Raw genomic sequence first — 24,502 nt, 5'->3', positions numbered from 1 at the left:
TATTCATTGAGGACACCTGTTAATACGTGAATTAAACTTTTTATTGCCTGTGAAATTTTTCTACTACCTTTTTCTCTAAGTAGACTCCATCAGCTCTAATAGTGCCCGTGACCCTGTCCTGGTCCCCTGATAGAGTTTCCATGAAGCTTGTTTTTCTTTTTGGAGTAGAAGCCCTCCTTTCTTTTTCCACCTCCACCACCCAAATCTGGGCTTTGTTGTCTGTTTATGGGGTTACTTTGTCTTATCAGGGCCACAGTGGCCCTCAAGCCCAGCCTGCCAGCAAGTGGAAATCACCTGTGGAGTGTTAAGAACTCCAGAAATCCACACTCCACCCTCAGAGATCCTGGTTTGCTTGGCCTGGGCTGGGTTATATGCATCAGTCCTGAAAAATTTCTATGCAGCGTGCTTAGAGAAGAACTGAGCAACTATTGTACATTTTAAAGTTTAGTTAAGTCCTCAATAAAGCAATCCATCATCTGTAAGGTAGTAAAAATATATCCACCTCTTGCAAAGAACGGACTCCAAATTGATCTGAAAATAGACTGTGTGCTCATTAACTGCTAGAAAGACTTTTTTTTTTTAAGACAAGACCAAGTGCCTTTGATGGGGGGAGGTGGCACTTTTTTTTATATATAAAGAACTATGAACAGAGAAGGAGAGCTAGAGTATGGGAAGAAATAAATGGTGGTGAAAATGGGGGGATTTTAGTCCTCCTACCAGTTGCTTATTGCGGAAACTAGAAGTAACTGGTAGGCAAGGCCAGATCTGTTGAAATGGGTGATCTGTGGGAAATAGTGAGGGTCTTAGGGTGGAGGGTTCTACAAATCTAAAGCTGGTATTGAACATGTTTAAATGAGGTGGCTCAGTCCCAGTTCAACCTTAGTATGTAGAGAACCTGCCTTTATCTGGATAATAAGGAAAGACAAAGCAAGCTCATTTCTAAAAGGCGGCATCTTGAATACTTTCTGGAACTATAATATGAGGCATGCTAATTCGATAACTTAGATATAATTTCAGATTGTAATAGTATTTTCATTTTTAATTAGTCTGAAAGCTTCAGCTGCTGGTATGAATGAAGTACATTTTCTGCCAAAGTCATGCTGCTATCATGCATTATTTATCACGTGCCACCATTTTTGTTTGTTTCACGAAACCATACACAATGTGTCTTTATCCCCCTCATCCCTGCAAAAGACTTTAAAAACTAGAAGAGATAGTAGATAACTCAAGTACATTATAGAAAGGTGTGGCATTTTAAAGAATTAAGTGTGTGTGGGGAGGGGGGGGTGGGTACACAGTGGATCTTGGGGATGATTTTAAAGTAACGTTGCTGAGAACGTATCTGAAAAGTTGTTCTTAGTGAGCGAAGAAATCATTCTTCATAGAGATGACCGTTAGAGATGTTAAAAGATAAACTGAGGCATATTAAATTTTTCAGAGTTTATCTGAGCAAAAGTCAAATCGCATCAGGCAGTCTCCCATCTGGCAGACAGAAAGGTGTGTTGAAGAGCCAAGCTATGACAAAATAAAACTTATAGGCAGAAGGAACCAGGAAGAAGGAAGTTCAGCCCGGTGAGAAAGCAGGGAGTTATTTCGAGGTTACTTTAGGGGATGGCAGGGTTCCATCAAGCCAGTTTCCCAACTAATGCTTAGCGTATGGTACCCAATTGATTGGTTTAAGATTCCATTCCTGAGAGAGCTGAAAATTGTAATTCAGTGAAGGCTTGGTTTGGTGACCTGGGGCTTAGCACAAGTAACTTCGTTTTGGGCCTGTTACCTCATTTTTAATAAGAGTAAAAAGGATGTTGCCATGCTGTCCTATAGACCTTTCTGCAGGATGGGAGGAAGATTCTACACCGTTCAATATGGCAGCCACATTTGATGTGGCTGGAGAACTGAATTTTAGATTTTACTTATTTTGGATTAACTTACTTTTAAATAGCCCCATGTGGCAAATGGCTGCCATATTGGAGAACACAACACAAAACAAAATGTTCTTGGAGAGGAGGATAAAGAGATTGAAAACAATTGTCCGTCATTGTAGTGAGAATCCATAAAATGTTATGTTTAGAATTACAGCTTTGTTGTGATCATCACAGATGAAAACGGACACATTTTTCTTCCTAGAGATTCATCTTAATAGTGTTTTTAGAGATTTTGGTGATAAAAATCGGTCTCTGATAATTATAAATCTAGCCTGTCCAACAGATTCTGTGGTCATGGGAAACCATTTTTCCATACTCTGGTTTACAAAACTTGACATAGTATGCTGTGTGTCACCTTTAGGTTGAATATAACAAAAAACAGTGAAGCAGATTTAGTCACAAGGGATATCTCATCAAGTAGTTAATTTGTAGAAAAATTTCATTTTTTCAATTTGAGTGAACAGATGGCCTATTCATTAAAATTCAAAAGTAGATAATTACTTGATTCCAGTATTTTTAGCAAAAGGACATTTTATAACATTATGTTTGGGGAAGACTCATAGGTCTTAAAATGTCTTGTGCGGCTGGACACATAAATTCCCCACCATCTACAACTGCCTGCCATGCTAACTGAGTAAGTCAGTTAAAAATAGCCTTGCAGCTCTTCTTCAGCATGAAAACACTCACTTAAAAAAAAAAAAAATGCTCGTCTCTCTGAACAAAGATCTTCACATTAACCTCTGAACCCTGCCCAGACATTCAATCAGCAAATGTTTATCATTTTTGTGCTCAACACTTGAAACAAGGATATACATCTGAAAAGATTATCCCAGCCCTTCGGAAGTCCAAAGGTAAATATGTTCATTGGCTTAAATGTCCTGAATTTTCTTATATTTGATTGGTATTTCCTTCACCAAGGGCATTTTCTTAGGTCCGTCCTCATAAGCTTATGGTTAAATCCCAGAGCATAAGAGAGAGATTTCAGTGCATATCACTTCCCAAGCTCCCTGCTGTTGGTAGTATCCAATTCGAGAGGAAAACTCTTCCCTAGATGACAGTCCGCACAAGGACCCTTCACAAGAAAGGGAAGTCCTTATGCAGAGAACAGTGGAGTCCGTGTCTGCATGTGATATGGTCCATATACTATATGTTATATAATACCCCCGCTTGGATTTAGGATAACCCCTATACCCAAACACACGAACATTTCCAGAGCAAGATACACAAGTGGTCATTTAGGTCAGAAACAGACTATACATGGCCTCCTGTTAGGTCAGGTCAGGGTTTGAAGGCAAATGGCAAAACCGCCTGGGACTTAAAAAAAAAAAAAAAAAAAAAAGGAAATCAAGGACCAGATAGTAACCAACATCACTGCCAGGGCCACCCCACCATGCCACTCTTCCAGGGACTGTGAATAATCAGACGACCAGCACAAATCAGCCATGTGGGGCTCTGCATAGGAGTTCCATGAAGGACGGTCAGCAAGATGCAGGTTCAGCTCTGACCCGTATGCAGAAAAACGTCCTCCTGGTAGCCAACACCAACTCCAGGGAATCGGAAACCCCGAACTGTTAATTCTGATGCCTTAGCCTATTACTTTTTCTCTTTGCTACATTGCATCCTATTTCCCGAACCTTCTCTCCTCTGTTTTCCTACAGTTCACCTGCCATCACTCTCGTTTCTCTCTCAGACTTTTCTCCAGCTCCCCTTCACCTGCATCTTCTATAACATAATATTCATGGTCCGTCTGCCCTGTCACTAGAGATGATACATGGGGCTTGGGCTTTTGTCCACGTCTCTTCAGCAAGAAGTCCTAAGCAACTCAATTCATGGTTACAGCTACTTCGGAAGACTTGTTTGCAACGTGCCTGGGTGGAATTGCAAAAGGCTAGAATAGGACTGTTCAGAATATTCTTGCGAACATCTCGTTATCTTCTGGAATATGACCATAAAATCTGAGCTCATTAATAAGTCTAGGTTCAACCCAGGATCTAATGGCTTCGAGAGTATCCTATATTCATCCTGGGTACAGAGAGAAACTAGAACATGTTTTTTTTTTTTTTTTTTCCATTGTAAGCATGGGATCATACATCAAGTTGACATTCATATTTTTCCATTAGGTAAGGATTTTGTTTGTTTTGTGACCTGTGCTTCTGAATGTATCTGTGTCTCACTGCAGGTGTGAATCATCTCTGGGGGTTTTTCCTCTGTTCCTGCTTTTAATTCATTTTGATACTATCATGATACCCACATGAAGGGGCGAGCGTTACCTTCTAAAAATCTAACCGGGTTCATCTTTAGGATTGGCTGCATTTTCTATCTGTAGAGTTGGAGAGGCTGATGCCTATTCACTTATCAAATAGATTTATCAAATGTCAGATTGTGATTTTTTTTCTTTTTCCGGAGCAAATGAACAATAACAAAACAACGGAAAGTTTGTCTCTATGCCTTGGTCTTTGTGGTGTATTAAAAGCACAGATCTCTGGTTGACACATACCAATGACAGCTTTTAAGAAAACAGAAATCTTTATTAGTGGATTTTTAAGCTATCTTCTCTACTAATAAATAGCTATGGTTCATTGTTTTTTGTTTTTTAATTATTTGAGACAATATTTTCCGGGACCTGTTTAATCTCTCCCCTCATCAAAAACCTGCTCCTTGTGGCAACCAGATTTCAGTTGTGGTCAAACTGGCATGATGCCCACAATGGGGTTAATTAATCCTGTGCCCTAGCATTTTCTACTTTTCTGTAGAGTTGTGTTAGTTAGCATGGGAAAGTCTTCAGATTTTTCTGTGCTTTGTAATGAATAAAATATGTGGGAAATGTGAAGGACTTATGTAAGTGCTTTTGTCTCCATCTCACTGAAGAGCTTTAATTTTATTCTTTGTAATCCTGGAGATGTCAACTGGCCCCATGCCATCCTTCCCGACTTTTTTTTTTTTTTTTTTTTAAATTTTTATTTATTTATGATAGTCACACAGAGAGAAAGAGAGAGAGGCAGAGACACAGGCAGAGGGAGAAGCAGGCTCCACGCACCAGGAGCCCGATGTGGGATTCGATCCCGGGTCTCCAGGATCGCGCCCTGGGCCAAAGGCAGGCGCCAAACCGCTGCGCCACCCAGGGATCCCCATCCTTCCCGACTTTATACTTTCCCAGTAGGGACCAAAGACTTCAAAGTCTGTTAGGAGAACATGAAAACTTAGAGGCCCAGGGCTAGTGAACGTTAATATTATTTTCCCACTGAAGCAGCAGTGATACACAAGGCAGTGTGGTTTCTTCGTCTTCAAGCGTAATTTAAAGCCACCCTGCACCAAGATCGTCTTTACTGAATCTATATTCTGAATCCTAATGTTAGATGCCAGAGTTTTCTTATAATATTTCAGTCTACTTTTATATCCCGATTTTTCTGTAATACCAGCTAGTGGACAGAAGCATTAGCTTAACATCTGTTTTGTCATCTTCACAATGTAAAACACCATATTTTTTTTGCTTTCGATCAGTTGGTAATCACTACCCTGTCTGGAGGCAGAGCACACATTCCTATTTACTTCTCTGGGGTGTGGGTGTGGTAGGACACAGTTTATAAGAAAAAAAAAAAAAACTTGTCGCTTAAATGAAAACTGGTCTGTTCTTCATGTGAGTCCGCGGATGAACTCAAATCAGGAAAAATAAATGTGGACCTCAATACCATTTGGAGGTGCTTGAAGTCAAAATATAAATGGTTTAGGACATTTTAGGATAGGGACAAATTCTTCACGGATCGTGCTAAGTCATTAGGAATAATATTTTTCTATGCGAATTAGTTTCTCAAATTTATTCATTACTGCTCAGAACTAGGTAGAAATTCACATCCTTTTAAATATTTCAAGCCTACTGGGTTTCTTTATAAAATTCCTCAACACAGTAGAAGGGTGATTAACATAGATGTATTAACAGTTTTTTTTAAATACCCAAGATTAAATTTATAATTTTATAGTTTCCATTAAAACAGCGTATCTACTTTTTTTTCCTTTTTTTAAGTATCAAATTTGTGCTGATTGAGCCAACATTCCCCCTGTCCCTCCTATGACCAAAGATATATTAATAAAATAATTCTCTAAGGTGAGAGGCAGGCCAGATGGCCAGGGAAGCAATTACAGTTAGTTGGCAAACAATGAGATGGGATCCATGATTTTGGACTTGTCAGAAGTAACGCAACAAGCTTGTCTTGCTTTTACAGTGTTCTCTCATAAATCCACTTCATTTTCTCTTCGATAAATTCTGGGCCATCGATGATGGTTATTAATACCATGGGAAGACTCTCTTAGGAATCTAGAGGATTATTCATTTAGCCAGGGGTTCTTTCTCTCTCTCTTTTTTTTTTTTTTTTTTTTGGTGCCAGGGACCCCTATGGAAGTCTGATTCATGGGGACCTCATTTCAACATATTTTTAAGGGCCTAAAGTTGTATATTTTAGATTTCCAAGGAAATCCATTATACCCCAAATCAATAAATTGTAAAAGTTCTGATTCGTTAATACATGTGTATTTTTTAACGCATTAAATAATAAGATCTGACACCGTGTCTAAGAACTATCATGAGTTTGAAGCAATATTTAAAGATATCTACAGCTGTCGTACAATAACAAAAATGTGATTTCTGTTGGTAACAGCATCCTAAGTACCGTTAAACCATAATGCAGTTTGTTACTCTGGAAAATATGAAGGTTTGATCTAAGTTCTCAGCCCCCTGAATTCCATTTGGTTAAGGACCTTTGAACTAGACCATGAAGTTTGAAACCTAGAATGACTTTGAGGGCTCTTCAAACTCAGGTTAATTTAGAGAAGATCCTGGGCGGTGGGAAGATTGGACACACCATGTAGACATTTGAGTTTGACCCTAAAGACACTAGTGTGAGTTTCTTAGGAGGGGGTATCATCAGAATAATAGTCAAGGTAGGTGATTTATTCTCTTTGCTCTGTAGTTTGGGGGCAGAGAATCTAGGGAAGGAGCCGTGTCCATTGTGAACAGGTCTTACAGGAGAATTAAGGGACAGATTGGGAAGCTGACCCATGCTCACTCTAAGAGGTATTTATAGTCCTCGATTGTGTAACATGCAGGTGACTGTCTGTCCTTACTTAGTCCCAGAGTGAAGTTGGGAAGCCATGTATGGTGATTTGGGAAGGAAAACGAGGTCACACATGATGACAAGGTCACTCCGCTAAGGGAGTAAGGACAGTTTTTCTAGGAAGAGGGAGGAACCAAAGCGTCTCTGATTCCTAAATATTCTTGTCCAGGATAATAAAACACTAACACGATTGGTCTTCTAATTGAGCAATTACTACGTGCCTGTGCAAAATCCTCAGGTTTTTAACAGCTTTATTGGGGTATGAGTCACACCCATACAATTTACCCTCTAATATGAGCCTGAGTCCACCTTATTTTGTCGTGTGTGGTACGGGGATGGTGGTGGTGGTGGTAGTAGTGGTGGTGGTCGCGGTGGTCGTGGTGGTCGTGGCGGTGGTGAAGGCTGTATCTTCCTTGCATGGGCAGTAGCTTTCAACCCAAATCCTCCCACGGCTAACCTGCCCCAGGCTATTTGGACAACAGCTTTTGAGAGAATACATTCAAACGCTCTTTTTCATGCTTTTATAGATTTTTAGAGTATTTTGCACCATAGATAGTTGTTACTTTTTTTTTTCCTCTGCTTTTTAAAAATGCGAAGGTAGGTAAGTGGTCACCATGTACTCTGGAGAATCCTGGGCCTTGCATAAAGGGGAAGAACTACGTGATGTTACGACAAGTGTAGATATTTTAAACTGTCAAATATTCTCCTTGTGAGACATGTACTACTGGATAAAATAAAGTACAGCAGTACTTCCATAAGTGGAACTGGGAGGTGGACCCTTTCAATTGGTGTTTTTCTTACGGGCCGAGAAAAAATGCCTTCTTGGCAATTTTGGGCAATTGCCAAGACAGTGGTTTTTCTTGTGGACCAATTGCCTTTTTCGATAGGCAACATGGTTAAAATGAAATCCTAAGGCTTTCCTGCAAGCACGATCACGGTCATCCTGGTCCCCCTCACGAACAATTCAGTCTGGTCACCGGTGAGTATCCGCTGAGCCCTGCCATGTATGCAACCAGGCGTTAAGTGGTTGCCCCTCCATCAGCTGGGGGCTTCCCAATATTTGTGGAAAGCCCACACCAAGCATTTGCGTACGTGTCACACATGAATCTATGAAGCAGGTCGCGAAGGTCCCCATCACAGCCACGCAGAAGCCGGGTGCCCAGTGATCACCATGTCCAGAGCTACACGAACCAGCAAGGTGACTTAGACATGATTTCAAAACCTTTCCTCCTCCAGCCTCCAGCAGCCGTAACAGAGCTAAACAAAGGTGTCAGAGGAGCTTGGAAAAGGACCTCCTCTCCCACTGAAGCCACATTCACTCACTCACGTGTTGACAGTGATACGTTCCTAGCTGCAAGTGAAATTGGATGAAACACTCTTTAAAAATCTGCAAACTCCCAAGTCTTCTATTTCTCACAATTGCTTGATTTAGATGATTCCCCCCGGACGTCCGCTCCTCCGCTCCAGCACCGGCCTGGGCCCTTCCAAGCAGGGCACCTTCCCTGCAAGCCCCTCTCCCAAACCCTGCACACCAGAAACCTGTGGAGCAGACTAACTTGGGCAGAAGGGGGGGATATTGCTTCTGGCAACAAGTAGCAGAATATTGCACAGTAGCCACCTGTTTCCCTGAAATCTGAAGCTTTCCTTACTGGCCCCTTACTTGGCAATGCCCAGCTTCCTGCCCATGTCCTGCCTTGGCTCCCGTATCCCTCTGCTCTTTCCAGATCCTAAATGTGATAAGCCGACCTCCTGGGAGCCTGCTTCAATCCTTCCTTGAAACTGCCTTTTTTTTTTTTTTTTTTTTTTGTCTAAAGGAAATTTTAAGAACAACTCAGTCTATATCTTCCTCTTGCCACAAGCATAATCTAATTACCATAACCCTATAAAATATGATACTATTCTCATGAATCTGTAGTGAGGTCATCGAGACAGAGTTCTTAATCTCTTCAAGATCCCCCAGCCCGTGGGTGCTCCCACCAGGGCCTGGTATTCTCAAGTGTGTCTGGAAAAGGCTGCCACTCCAGCATCCGTAGGATATTCTTGTACGTCTTGCTTCAAAATGTTCTGTGCTTCTATTTCAGATGACATCTGCTGGGGAAAATTATCCAGTAAATAGCTTTGTGGCTGCATTCAATCCATTGGCAGTGCAGTTTGCTTAAATATTGCAACCTGGTGTCGACCTTTTTTTTTTTTTTTTAGCTTGCAGTTTACATCTGGTGAAGGTTAAATAACAAATAGTGGAAGTAAAGATTTTCCCTTTAACTGTAGGGTATGCACGTGCACGGGTTCTAGCAGGTGCTCTCCGTGTCGGGGCGCCCCTCCCGTCTGGGGCCGGATGCTGCTTTGTTGTGGGGCCGTGCATCCTCGGGTGGTTGGCGGTCCCTCTGGCTTCTGGCAACTGGGTGCCTGTAGGAAACCTGCCCTCGAGCTGTGGCCACCAGAATTGTTCCCAGAGGTTGCCAAAAATTTCCCCCAGTTAAGGACCACGGTCTTACAGTGAGGTCTCCCAAGCTTATAAATATATATATATTTAAATATATTTATTTTAATATTATATTATTAAATATATTATTTTAATATATATTTTAATATGTATTTAAAATATATATATATTTTAAAATATTTTATTTATTTATTCACGAGAGACACAGAGAGAGGCAGAGACATAGGCCAAGGGAGAAGCAGGCTCCCTGCAGGGAGCCCAATGCGGGACTCGATTCCAGGACCCTGGGGTCATGCCTTGAGCTGAAGGCAGATGCTCAACCACTGGAACACCCAAGTGTCCATCCCAAGCTTATATATTAAAGCAAAACAAAAACACGGTGGGTGCCCACAAGTCTGAGTCGGTTAACGGTGCTTTTGCCATGTCCCTGTCTTGAAGGAACAATGGAACTGGCCATTCGCTGTTGAGGCTAATTGAAGGTGCTCATGAATTATAGAAATGAGAGAGCAAGCGGGCTTTCTATATTGCTGGAATTATGCTTAATAAACTTGACTTAATTAAGACAGATTATCTGTCGCACTCTCGTGTGCTCAGGGAACGGTCCCTCTGCTCTCCTCTCCTCCTGTATGTGTCTGTCCTCTGCCCTAGCTGTTCTCATCACTAGAAATTGAGCTAGAGATTTCTTATCACTGTAAATTGAAATTAGTCCGCAGACAGTCATCCAGTGCTTTTTGTACACTTTAGAGTGCTAGGATTTTAAAACACAGTGTGTGCAAGCATTAGAGACGTGGGATGCCCGTGGAATCCTTCGAGAAGCCTCTTCATAGCCCGTAAGCGGTTGACCCATCTGCGATGGTTTCCGTGTGTTCTCTCTTCCTTAAATATCTCTCAGGGCAGAAATGTGCAAAGTAAGTCGCTCCTTCCACAGTCCCGTTTTGATGATTCAGGTGATGCTCTAGACCCAAATTGCTTAAATGTCATTGTTTCCTCATATAGGCTTCTTTTGTCAATATGTGCATATGCCCTATGACCTCAGAGATAGAAACAAATGAAATTCAGGCATTTGAATATGCAAGTCATGGTTTCCCCCCTCCCCCCTCTGTGTGTGTGTGTGTGTGTGTGTGTGTGTGTGTGTGTGTGTTTGTGTTTCCTTCTCTCTCCATCTCCATAAGTCAGACAGTCAGATTTTTAGTTCTGGACACCTCATTTATGTTTTTGAGTCTCACTGCCAAGAGTAACTATGACGATTTTATCTCCTATTCACATATATATCGATCTGTTGTAATTTAGTGTAATGAAAAATTGTGTCAAGGGTATTTATAGCAGTCGTGACCAGGAAGGGAATCAGATGTGCCTAATTGAAGCAGAAACAAAGGTCTTCACTCCTAGATCTCCAGCGAGCCTCTTAAACCTCAGACTCTCTTGCATTTCATTTAGGTTAACTGGTATGTTCATGCTCCCCGGAAAAATTCTTGCTCTGACCATGCCAGACAGAGAAAGGTGACTTCTTTGAATGATAAGCTTGGTCTCAACCAAAGTAGTTTAAGAACCTGATGGTTCTAGAAACTATTACAACACAAATTGTTTAGGGAAAAACCCAAACCAAAACAAACCTTCTCTCCACCCCACCCCACCCCCCCAACCCCTCAAGAGAAAACTACTAAGCAAAATCTGTAACTGGAAGTAGGTGGCACAGACTTTGGGTTTGGGAGAAAGACATGAAAACAGGGCAGTTTCCCACAGGCTTTCGCTCACTGGCCAAAGAATGGTTTTCAGTCATCCAGATGAACACCTCATCTAAGGAGCAAGCGTTTAGATCCAGAGAGACCTTGCCTATTTGGAGTTGAAAGCAATCTTGAAAGGAAAACTGATAAGGCGCTGACCTACTGTCATTCTTTAATTCAAGAGCAAACTCCGGTCTCCTAGGGAGGCTGTCTTTTTCCTTCTTGCTGGCTTTCAAAAGGCCCATCTCAAGGGAGTACAGGTTTGAAGGGGGATGTCTCAGAATCTAGTCTGTCCCTGGCAGGTGGATGGGTTTACCCTGTAGCCCGTGGCAGCCTTAGCAATTTCTGCTTTCTTCCCCAGATTGAAACCCCTCACATCGAACATGACCCTGTCAGGCAGAGCAGACCTAAGAGTATCCCTAATCCATTAGGAACGCAGAAAAGTAAGGGCTAACGATCCTCATCCCAAGAGGGAACACATTTTCTTCTTCTCTCTGTGAGATGATGGATGTTAACGGAGTTTACTGTGGTCATGATTTAGCATTAGATGTTACGAAAGGCCTTATGCTACCCACCTTGAATTAATACTGTGCTCTCTGCCAATTACATCTTTTTTAAAACAACAACAACAAAAATATTTTATTTATTTATTCATGAGAGACCCAGAGAGAGAGGCAGAGACACAGGCAGAGGGAGAAGCAGGCTCCATGCAGGGAGCCCGATGTGGACTCGATCCCAGGACCCCGGGGTCATGACCTGAGCCAAAGGCAGATGCTCAACCACCAAGCCCCCCAGGTGTCCCTCTCTGCCAATTACATCTTGATAAAACTGAACGAAGGCAAAAGAACAGATCCGTAAGCAAACCTCGTCTCCTGGAGGACACACACCCGTGCTGCTGGCAACACAGCTCAACCACCACATGCTGGACGTCCCTGTTGAATCTAGTAACTACAGAAACCCATTTAAAGAGTGGATAATGTAGAGTCTGTGATCTCAAACCTACAAAACCAGGAAGGTGTCGTCCGACAGCTTGGAGGAGGGAGGTGATGGGACCTTTGCTATAACACCTGTCTGCCTATAATGGCCAATCAAGTTGTCCTGAATGTTCCAACCAAGGTTATTGGAACTAAGCACAGAGTGCTCGTAATTAGGTTATTGCCAGCCATTCTATTTCAGCCCGCCAGTAATAAATCTCTAAGCTGATTTGCCTTATCATGAAAGTCCTTATGGCACAAAACCACAGGTTAGTGAGAAACCCATAAAGATAAACAAAGCCAGGCGATTCTGGGTCTCCCTGTAAACTCAGTTTCTTTTTATTTATGGGGCCTACTGATTCTTATGAAAGCCAGACAAAACTATGGATACTTCATAATGGATCTCTTAACTCTTAGCATCTCCCAAGGGGGCACTTAACTGTGATGCCAAAAAGCAGGAGGTGGGCTCATTTTTGCTCAAGGTGACAAGTGTCAGGACTTAGGATTCAGCCCATTCCATCCCAGATGGGCATTTGGTGCCTGAAGTAGAATAAAAAATGCACTCAAGGGGGGCACCTGGGCGGCTCAGTCGGTGAAGCATCTGCCTTAAGCTCAGGTCATGCTCTCAGGGTCCTGGGATGAAGCCCCATGGTGGGCTCCTTCCTCAGCGAGGGGTCTGCTTCTCCCTCCCCCTCCACCCCTCCCCTTGCTCCTGTGTACTCTCTTTCTCCTTCAAATAAATAAAATCTTTAAAAAAACACATTGAAGGTAGTATAAAACCTTCAATTATTCATCCTAATTACAGGGATGATAATAGCTGAATGAAACTATAACCCTGAAATCTTATCTTAGCCAACATCTCTCCTGTAAGCAACTAACACCTTAGCAAAATCCAAATAGAAATGATTTGAATGTTTTGTGTGTGTGTGTGGTGGAGACAGTGCATGGTAAAAATAATACCAATATAATACCATATTTTTCTAAAGCAAAAATGAATAAAAAGAACAGAAGTGGATATATAGATGGACCACATTCTGGAGTGTCATTAGTTTGCCCACATAACAGTTCTAATAACCTCTAGTCATTGTCAAGTTCAGTTAGGGGAAAATGATGGAAAAGTCTAAAACTTTGCTAGGACATTCTGAAAATGTCTTTTTGCTACTCTTGAAGAAAAAAAAAAAGTCTTTGATTTGGAATCTACCATATTAGAAAATTAAAGTATTAAGCAGTCATGAATAAATGCTAATGAGTCTCTGCGATTTCTTTAAGAGAAATAGAAATTACATTAATCAATGCTGACCTGTAGAAAACTCATCAAAATGCACTTCTGAAGTTAATAGCAAATTAAAATTATAAAAAAAAAAAAAAAAAAAAAAAAAAAACTCTCCAAGCTGGGTTCTTTCTAAGTTGGTATAAGCCTCTGGCAAAAGCATGCTCTATTTTGAGCCCAAATGGCTTTTTCCCTATTTGTTTTACCCACGTTATTCCCCTCACCACCAACCTGAGGACACGTAGGCCTACCTCCTTTCTGGGCAACTGAAGTTGATTTAAACCAAACCTCGAAGATAGCCAGAGAGTGGAAAAAAGGGTAGAGGAAGAACAGGACTAGGCGAGTGGCTTCAGGATGGCCCTGGTGTCCAACTAGGGGCCCTAATAGGTGCAAGGACATTGATGAGGTGGGAAGAGGGAACCGGTGCATTGCAGTAGGCCCGTGACGGTCTTACTCTTCGTGTTCGTAAGTTTACTACATGTTCTGTACTTGGAAATCATTTGTGAAGTATAATCACTTCTAGTTTTGTTGCTGTGTGGGACAGCGAAGGAGCTTGACCATATTCACGCTTCGCATCAATAACTTGCGTTACTGGGCTCTTGGAAATCAGAACACTTCCCCGCGTCTCTGAAAGAACTCTCTAATTAATGCCACGTCTGTACCCAACTTGTTTTTTAGCACCCAGTTGATCCTGCCTCCCTGAATTACTCCACCCACACGGCAGGTATGAGCGAGGAGGAAAAGTGATCGCACTGCGATTCAGAGTAACATTTTTCAAACACTGTGCTTCTGTTTACCAGTTAGATAATTCTGTCCAAAAAGTGTTTTCTGGACCATTCTCATCTATCATAAGCGCTCAGATTCTTACCTTCCTTGGCTATTGTGAATATACTGAATCTGTTGCAAATGACTTAACCTGGAAAAGATGTTTTACATCCAAATTTCTATTTCTCGAATACGATCTGTTCCAGTAAATCTCTTCTTAATTTTTTTTTGCTACTCTAATTAATATGGACTATATCCCTCTGTTACCAACATTAATTATTCATATGTAGGAGTATTTATCATACATATGCTTATTTATTCCTATCTTTACATATATATACATGTATAATTATTCATATGGTTTAAAAAATGAGTTTGACATGAACAGATTAGGCAAATATGAAATAAGACCAGGGAAATGAGTTGGAACTGGAAATGAATTCATGCACACATCTCCTGCCCCAAAGTCTTTTTTTTAAAAAATTTTTTTAAAGGTTTTTTTTTTAAGATTTTATTTATTTATTCATGAGAGACACAGAGAAAGAGGCAGAGACATAGGCAGAGGGAGAAGCAGGCTCCATGCAGGGAGCCCAATGCGGGACTCGATCCTGGGTCTCCAGGATCATGCCCTGGGCTGAAGGCAGATGCTCAACCGCTGAGCCACCCAGGTGCCCCTGCCCCAAAGTCTTTTAGAGCTTTCTAGAGATTGTATCTCAAAGGAAATATGATCAATTATAAGACTAACTCTCAGTTGAAGTCTATCAGTGCTATAAGAGCATTGTTTTTCAGAGCATCAGGCCCAAGTACGGTGGTCATTGTGGTGTAGGTGTAGGGACGGTTACAACTTCCCAGAGTGGGGAATATCTGGATTTTATTAATTAGCTTTGATGTGACGGGTCCACAGATATCCTTCAAGAAGCCACTGAGCTAAAATAAGAATCCTATGTTTCTTATCTTTTGTTAGTTGAGAAGCCCTAATTGTCAAACTGTCCAGTAGGATTCTTTTTTTAAAAAAAATATTTTATTTATTTATTTGAGAGAGAGAGAGAAAGAGAGACAAGCAGGGGAAGAGGAAAAGAGAGAATCAGACTCTCCGCTGAGCAGGGACTTTGATCCTGGGACCCCAAGATCATGACCTGAGCCGAAGGCAAATGCTCAACTGACTGAACCCCCCATATGCCCCAGCAGGATTCTTAGTACTGTTCTTGCTCCTATGGGTCCCTTTCCACCAAAGACTTCTAGCTAGGGACCCAAAGGGACCGGGAAGCAGACTTGTACAAAATCAGCTATGTATGAAGTTCTTTGGGCATTAATCATTTTGCTCTCACTTCTTTTAATATAATTGAAGCTAGAGCTTTAAGTCAAGACTGGAAAGTGGTTACGTTGCCATTCATGGGAGTCTCCACCATAAGATGAGATTTGCTGAAGCAATGCCACGTCCAGTGTTGGCTGCGAGTGGCCAGGTGAGGGAGAGGACCGAGAGAGTGCATTCTGTGACTTCCTGAATTTCCATTTTCTTCTTTGGGTTTAATATTGATTTGAGCCCCAAAGCTCTCAAACATGCACACCCTCTCCCCTCCCCCATAGAGAATCTGAAACAAATACTTTTTTTCCATTAAAAAAAAAAAGAAAAACTACAAATCTACCAACTTACATAGACTTGATTGGTTTCTGTAACAGACGATAGAAGAATGTGTTTCAGTATGATCTAGTAAGCTCTCCCACCTTTTAGATAAGAGATAAATGAAAGTAACACCCGTAATTAGAGCTAGTATTTACTGATCATTTGCTATATGCTGGACATTGTGCTCAGCATTGCCCCTGCTTTAATTGTTTCATTTTCTCAACCACCCGATGATATAGCGCTTTCCTTTTACCAACTTTATTAATGAAGAAACCAGGGCATGGAGAAATTAGTGACTCCCCCCCCCCCCCCCGCCCCAAGATCACGAGGCTCGTAAGAAACAGATAAGAGAACCAGGATTTAACTCCTGGTCTGACTTTTAATGATGCATAAATCTCCTAACCCCATTAGCTTCCAAACCTATTTCTCATTCTTAAGCAGCAGATGAAATTCGTAAGGGGACAGGCTCACCATTGAAAGGGAAGGGGCTACATGACACATGGACGAGGGACATCTGAGGTTTAGGAAAATATAGATTTACTTGGCTGGTATCCCAAGAAAGAGTCTTCTTTTCTGCCGTTGAGAAGGAAGTCATGACCAAGCTAGACTAAATTTTGAGTGGCCAGACCCACCTTAGAAAATACATCAAAACTTTCAGAATCGTTGGATCTGTTCATTCCTGGGTAACTTCATCACGCACGGAGGAGGTGCACACACACAGTTCAAGAGTAGTGAATAGATCTTGTGTGAAATTTTATCCTAATTACTGTGAAATTCTCTCTCCCCTGTTACCATTTACATCAAATGGTGTTCAGGGTAGAAAGAACAATGTTCTCTGAAAGGCTGATGTCTCATGACTGGTAGGTACGTGGATTACACTTCCCCAAAAAGTTCTTTGATACTGAAGGTTTTATCTCAATAGGTATTTGAAGAACTCAACACATGGACCCCATGATTTTACAAATGTTATTGCTTATTGATACTGGGGGTTGATTTCTTTTTATTTTTTTAAAGTGGGAGTGTGTTTAAAGCCCAAACTCTAAAAAGTTAAGTATTATAGGAAACACGTAGATACAGGAACAATCATAAAGTCGATGCCTATAGGTCTGAAGTTTGGAGAAAACTTGGTAGCGTCAGCTCATCTCATTCCTTCACTAGCTCATGCCAAGCGGAAGGCTCTTCTGTAGACTCTGGATGAGAAACTTGGAAGAATAATAAAGTGTGGGGGAGTATTAATATGGAATGGATTGTGTTGCCCATTTTATATTCAATCCCCTGCCCCACTCTGTTGTGTGAGGTGACAGTATAAAGCTGCACCTTTTTTTTTTTTGAAAACCTACTACTTTTGTTTCCCTCACGGATGGCATCTGCCTTCCTTGCAGGCACCAATGTCCAGCCACAGTCCCTGAGTCCTTGGCTCCTTCCTTCCTTAGCATTTCATTTCCCAAGTCCTTTGTGGAAAGTAAATGGTCCTAATACCTCTTTTTCCACCCTCATAACCCTCCTAGTTTGTTTTTCCTTACAGTCAGTGTTGCTGGGCTAGGAAGCATATAAAACAGTTTTGGCCAAGTCAGATAAGATGCTTAAAAATAAAAGATACCATGAGCTGCAATTAAACAGTGCCCAAGGGTCAAAGCAATCTCCCTTCCCGTAATAGCTGTGCTTTACTCAAATGAGAACCCCCACGTGTGAAGTGTGCCGTAGAAGATAGCACGCGCTTACTCAGGTTTTCGCTCAGATTCAGAAAATAACATGAAAATTGGAATTACCATACTTTTCTAATATTGTATTTGGAAAAACACGTGTTTACCTTGTCTTTTTCTGGGACTTTCAGTCTTACATCAGATTAGTTTAAAGAAGGGTGGGATTTCTTAATGCGATTTATTGCATTTCTTGCATTGCATCCGGGTGAAGGCTTGGTCTCCACTGGTAATTGCTTTGCAGTTTTAAAGATGAGCCTCGTACTCCTCGTTGCATATTGAAAATGCAACAAATGGAGCCGTGCAAGAGGACTAAAATGATGTTGTCTCTTCCTTTCAGATGGTAAGGTTGAAGTCACGAAAGAAGGTGTGAAGCTGTGTACCATGGGGCCAGGAAAAGTGTTCGGGGAGTTGGCGATTCTTTACAACTGTACCCGGACGGCGACCGTCAAGAGTAAGACTGTTTGCTTTTTTTGCAAATACTTTCAATGTCTTTTTCCCTAGACCTTTGCGATAATGATTAACGTGCCTCTTGATTTAGTCTTTGTAATTTCGCGCATCTGTATTTCAAGGCTCACCTTGCCACACGGTCGATCTGTGTGTTTGCCCTCCCAAGGGAGGATCAACAATCTGTTCCGCGTAACTTGTATCTTATCACTGACTTATGGAAGGTACTCTTTTCACCTGGAATTCTTACCGAGGAAGCCTTAACAGAATGTCACAACTCTCTAAATCAAACAGAAGCAAGACCTTTCCTCTCTCTGCTTTTAAAGCTTCACACTAATACTTAACGAATTTTTACGTATCTGCCTATTTTGGGTTATATTCCCCCATAAATTCCACTTGTTCATTCAGTGGTTTAGAAAAAAATTTAAAGGAGAACTGTCCTTTATCTCGTTCAAACATCAACGAGCGAGACATATCCTGAATTCTGAAGTCGTGTCTGAGTCTATATTCTTGTCTTCAGCTGCTCATCAAGCTGTATATTATAGTATTTTTCTTTTCTACTGATTGAGCTTATTTTAAATCGGGGCAATAAAGCAGCTTGTTTCCCTAATTTTACATGTATGTGTATATATGATTTCTCTAGCAACTTTCATTACTCGGTAGAAACAGCTGCAGTAGTTGGGGGGGGCGGGGGAAAGGGTGGATGGGACGAGTGTGTAATGAACAGAGCCGAACGCAAAAGCCAACACTGGAAGGTCCGTTGCGTCTTTAGGCAGATGTATGTCATGTTGGAAAAGTCCTGACCAGAGAATCCTGTGGATGATTGCAATCATGCATCACTTTGATTAGGTTTGGTTATTTAAAAAAATAAAATAAAAAAAATGGAGAATGACAGATCATCCATTAGGTTAGCTGGATGCCATTTATATATTGGGGTTCCTTTTCCTCAGAAGTGCGGCATGTGGGTAACAATATGACACTGAATCTTGGATTATCAGGTACTCAGAAGGCACGGCCGTCCAGAATCCCAGAAACTCTCCTACATGTCTTGTTAGCGAATCACCTTTTTATTCATTGAAGTCTCTAAGACCTCAGTTGCAGTTGGGGCCCTTATAGGATGAGTCCTTCTTGACATTTGATTCTTCATCTTTGAAAGCACAAAACTCCTTTGATTGATCGGCACCGCCAGGTTTTTATTTTATGTGATCATTTAATTACATGACTCAAAGAATCATGAAGCCCAGTGAAGCATAACAGAATCTGCCACAATTTTAACTCGCTTAAAAAGTACCTTAAGTAGAAAAAAAAGAGTAGTCACGATGACACTATTAAGTGAAACGGATTAGACAACCATGCCGCATTTTTATGAGAAATACATTCCTTGTAGGTCAAAAGGCCGGAAGAACACATTTTGATTAGAACAGGCCTTCTCAGAATTGTGAGTGGTGAATTGCGAATATCTTAAAATATTTTCAGCCTTGTGTACTGCTCATTTAATTCTAATGAAAACCACAATTCCAAAAAGGTCAACAATTGGTAATAACATGTGCTTAATCTTTTGAAACTTTGAATTATTAAAGAAATACTTCGGATAGATTAAATAATGTATTTAGATGAATTTTATGGCAAAGGTTTTTTTTTTTTTTTTTCCTAAGATGATTGCTTTGCTTTGTAAAAATTTATTAGGTTCCTATTAAATGGTGCTCATCTGCAGTAGCCTCTATTGTACTCAGGTTTCATGAATTTAAATATACACTTTTGAATCAGATTCAGTGGGAAGGAAGTAGGTGTCAAATGCAAATTATAATCCTAACTATTTGGGGCTGTGGGGAGAACATGTACATCAAAGAAAATGAGTAATGGAGCATGGTCTTTAACACAGACACAGAGAAGGCGCACATGCACGTGTGTTTGTGTGTGTGTGTGTGTGTGTGTGTGTGTGTGTGTTCATGGTCACTTAACATGTGGAGGTGTGTTGAGAAAAGGGCCTACGGTTGATGGAGTGCAGATCTTCTCTGCATTTAGAGGTGCAAAGATTTGTGCATGAGTAAGGAACAATACCTACCACCAAGATTCTCTGAAATTCGTGTAAAGAACTATAAGGCGTGAATAATGACTATTTCTTGTTCAGGACCTTTTGTCCCGTCTCTTACACCATCCAGAGAGATTATACTTGTGACCCATGGTCTTTAAATACCACTTTAAATTTATGTGTATGTATGTATGTATGTATGTATGTATGTATGTATTTATTTATTTATTTATTTATTTATTTATTTATTTTAAAGATTTTTATTTATTCATGAGAGACACACAGAGAGAGGCAGAGACGCAGGCAGAGGGAGAAGCAGGCTCCATGCAGGAAGCCCAATGTGGGACTCGATCCTGGGACTCCGGGGTCATGCCCTGAGCTAAAGGCAGATGCTCAACTGCTGAGCCACCCAGAGACCCCCTAAATTTATGTCTAAATTAGACTTTCAAGCTGATCACTTTATAATTCTGGTTAGGTTCCATCACGGACGCTACTTTTACCAAATGACCACAGAATGTAACCCGCCCCACCCCGCCTTCGCCCGCCCCATGCCATCTTACTCATTATGTGTGCTATTTCAAAATGTCCATACTTGGCTCTTTAGATCCAGTCATTTCTCAGGATTCAGGATTTTGCCGACCCTTGTCCATTTCTTCCTAAGCATCATTTTGCCAGGAATGACCATGTAGAGTGACTTTCGAAATGGATTCACCCACTTGCGTGTGAGTCTCAAGTCCGAGGAGACCGCCCATCTACTCGATAGCTCCTCTCTCGGTGCCTCTTTCTTCCTCACTTAGAAGGGTTGTGACCCCCTTTCTCTCAACATCCCCGCCTTTATTCCATGATGCCTTCTCCTTCCTTTCTCCCTCATCAGCCTGAAAGCTGCCTAGCATTGTAATGCATTTTTAATCTCACAGTGGTAACTAAATCCTGGGTGACATTCAGGAGCTCCTCAATGTACATGAGTCATTTCTTGTTCAAAAGAGCACTTTTTTGAAGTTTTATCAGGCCATGAATAAATAAATCCCAGTGACTTCCTGCTAACAAAGATGATTCTATTACCTGTGGGTGGATTTATTTATTTATTTATTTATTTATTTATTTATTTATTTATTTATTTTAGCTTAGGGTATCAAAAAAGTTGTTTTCTTATTAAAGTTACAGATTGGCAGATGCTATAAAATAGAATAAGCTTGTTCATAATGCTTCAACTGAAAGAAGCACCAGAGTGGTTTGACACAAGTCCTTTGTTTTTCATCTGGGGAGAAATCAATTGGCATTCCTCTGGAAATAAATAAATGTATACCACTGGTTATTATGGTAACACCGGCAGAGTGATCTGATAGCACCAAGAATAGCAATTTTTAAAATTGAAGCCATAATGACAGGGAAAGAAAACCTCATACAGTGGTGCAGGAAATCTAGAGTCAGAGTTTATTCCTGTCTTATAAAACATCACCATTGATTTTTTCCCCCCTGGGGAATGAGTATATCAAAATACGTAAAATTAACATTTTGTTGGAAACAAATATAACAAATGTCTTGAGGTTATTCATGGCTTAAACAGCCTCAAGGTTTCTTTAACTGTGACGTGAACAGGGCCACTTGGATCGCCTATCCCAACCCAAACACTCCCCCGATGCCACAGGAAGGAAAAAAAAAATTGTTATCTCTCATTTTCACAACACCAAACAATGTATCTGACGGTGTTTGAACTTCACATTTTAGCTAAATATTTTGGGGTTGTGCAGATAAAAGAGTTTTACTATTGATTTTCAGACCTCGCAAAGGTTAGGGACTTCTAAGACATCCATTTAATACCCTTGGCTCCCTCAATTCCCATACCTGGAAGCATATTCCCATCTCTTCCTAAAATGTCACTTCTGGTCGAGGTTTTACTTTTCACCACCCTCACAGCTAACACAGCATCAATTTACACTCACCCTGGGCCTCTCACCTTGCTTCTGTGCCCAAGGTTCTTAAAAATCACACATGCACGCACGCACACACACACTCACGGAAACATTGAAGTTGCTGGAAACTTAAAAATAGAATGGAAAGGCATTTACCTCACAGTGAGCAAATTGCCCTGCGTGTGGATTTGCAAGGATATTTATGCTATTGTCTTGTTTTCCCTGGATTCCCCACAACCAGTTCTCCCAAGGACGCAGGGATGTTTTTGTGGTTTGCTTTCTATGCCTCTTTGCTCCCAACATGAATTGGGGTATTTTTGCTTGAAGATACTGAATGGAAGTCTGTTCCTCCTACTTTGAGTGTCTGGCTCACAAATCCCCAACCTCAGGCAGTGTATTCTTCAAACAGTCTCATTCAAATAGATTCCAGTAGAACTCAAACCTTCCCTTTGTAAGAAAACCTCTCACTACCAGCTTAAGTTGAAACCCTACAAAACTATCTGCAAAATTTGTCTTGGGGGTGGGGAGGGAGGCTCTTTTATGAATGTCCTTGAGCAAAATATGTGAGTTATTATTTTTCCTTATATTATTTATAGCAAGTATTTTAAGATTCCTCAGATACTAAAATGCTTAAGTACTAACATAAAAAGAGCCTAAACATCCTACAAGAAATCCGACAAATTGATGACTTCAGTAACAGCTGCTAAAAATATCTTTCTGCCTTTGCTTTTGAATACTTTCGAGCTTACCTAAGCCTTCCTAGGATATTTGTACAGGGGGAGTTGACTAATTAAGATATTTCAGTATGTCGTGGACATTTTAAGAACAAAGTTCAGGGGCACCATCAGTTTGGTTGAGCTCTGCCTTGGGTTCAGGTCATGATCTCAGGGTCCTGGGATCCAGGCCTGCATTGGGCTCCCTGCCCAGTGGGGAGTCTGCTTCTCTCTCTCCCTCTGCTCTGGCTCCTGCTCTCTCTCTCTCCCTCTTTCAAATAAATACATAAAATATTAAAAAAGAAAAAAAAGAACAGAAGGTTGGGATTTTTGGTTTATTTATTTTTTTTTATTTAAAACAATTCAAGTCTATGCAGTAAGATGGCTTGCACATTCCTGTGTAGCCTTGTTTCAAACCTGTTATTTGACCTGACTGAGAAAAATCTGCCAACTATCAAAAAAAGAAAACACAAAACAAAACCACTGAAGAATGAGGGGAAAAAAAAAATGAAGACTTGATTAAGGTTACTTGTTCAAATACTTCTGTGTGTTGTAAATGTAATACTTACAAGGTCAGCAGTGCCTCTTATCCATAAAGGCATAAAAGAGACACATGCCAATTTTATTAATACAAAGGAATCCTGGCTAAAGCTCTTCTAATGGCTGTAAGCCTTAAATATGAAGATGATTGAGTCAAGAAGTGAGCAGTTAGACGCTTTGTAGGAAATATCGTTGTGTAGTGCCATGAAGCATCGTTTATGACAAAGTTACGTTCACTTGTGGGCTTGGAGCAACGCGGTCTGGGAGTAGCGACGGTTGTCCTGTGTGCGGTTATTACCTGGGGTTTTAATGAGCAGCTCGGAGCCCAGACTATGCTCCCTGCACCCACAGCACAAAAGCAGAGGAGATAAGTATGCTAATGAGAACGTCTCTGTGCTGCCTTCAAGGCCAATTAAAAAGATGCAAGCTTTGCATTCTCCTAGTCTAATGCCTGCCACCTACCAAGAATCCCAAAAGGAAAGGAGAAACAAAGGAAATTTAGGCTGATGATGACCAGAAATGTGACCCTGATTACAAAAGGCACGTCCAGGAACTACCCCGGGGGACTTGTCATCTTGGACAACAAAACAATGATCCAGCCGCATCTTGGAGAAGCAGGTACCCCTTTAAGTGAGCGAGACAATATTCTTTTCAGTAAACTGTTCTTATCACATTTGTCTATTAAAGAATCCTGTGAAATTAGTAACATAAATCCAATTATGTCATCCCTGAGAAACAAATCTCTTTATTAAGGGAATCAATTCACTAAGTACCAGTGATGCCACGTACCGGACTAACGAAAGCTATTTAATCTCATTTCTATATGGTTTAACTGAAATAAAAGTGAATTTCAGAGAAGAAAGCAGTGAAGTACAATGTTTTTCTTTTCTTTTTTTTTTAAAGATTTTATTTTTAAATAATCTCTTCACCCAACGTGGGGCTCAAACTTACAACCCTGAGATCAAGAGTCACACGCCCCACCGACTCCGACAGAGCCAACCAGGCGCCTTCATGTTTTTCTTTTATAGGCTGAATGTTTTTTTCTGATTCCTGATGGGAATTGTTATAGTCAGAATTTATTTGACTTATATTTATCTACTTCCAAAGAAATATTTCAGTTCAGTAATGTCTAGGCTTGGTAGACAGGCATATGTTAGCAGTGCTTCTTGGGGGAAGACAGGAATACCTTTTATCATCAAAAGAAGGCAATACTACTTAATTCCTTCCTGTGGCTAGATAAATATTCCCCCTCTTGCCTTTAATTAATGGAGTACCTTGAGTGTTCCCTATATCTAGAGAATAGTCGGGCTTTAATTGACGGGAT

At 40.9% G+C, this 24,502-nt stretch overlaps 1 protein-coding gene across 3 annotated transcripts in view; it reads left to right on the top strand.

Annotated features, from left to right (window-relative positions):
- Positions 1-24,502, top strand: part of PRKG1 (protein kinase cGMP-dependent 1) — a 1,199,428-nt gene that overhangs the window by 417,067 nt on the left and 757,859 nt on the right. For all 3 annotated transcript variants that reach the window (XM_038576027.1, XM_038576026.1, XM_038576028.1), the window contains exon 3: positions 17,874-17,987. In XM_038576027.1, the coding sequence (XP_038431955.1) occupies positions 17,874-17,987 (114 nt within the window). The remainder of the gene's footprint in view (positions 1-17,873; positions 17,988-24,502) is intronic.

This window comes from Canis lupus, chromosome 26 (genome assembly GCF_011100685.1).
Source record: "Canis lupus familiaris isolate Mischka breed German Shepherd chromosome 26, alternate assembly UU_Cfam_GSD_1.0, whole genome shotgun sequence".
Taxonomy (NCBI): Eukaryota; Metazoa; Chordata; class Mammalia; order Carnivora; family Canidae; genus Canis; species Canis lupus.
The sequence above is the reverse complement of the archived record's forward strand: the minus strand, read 5'-3'. Positions and strand labels throughout refer to the sequence as shown.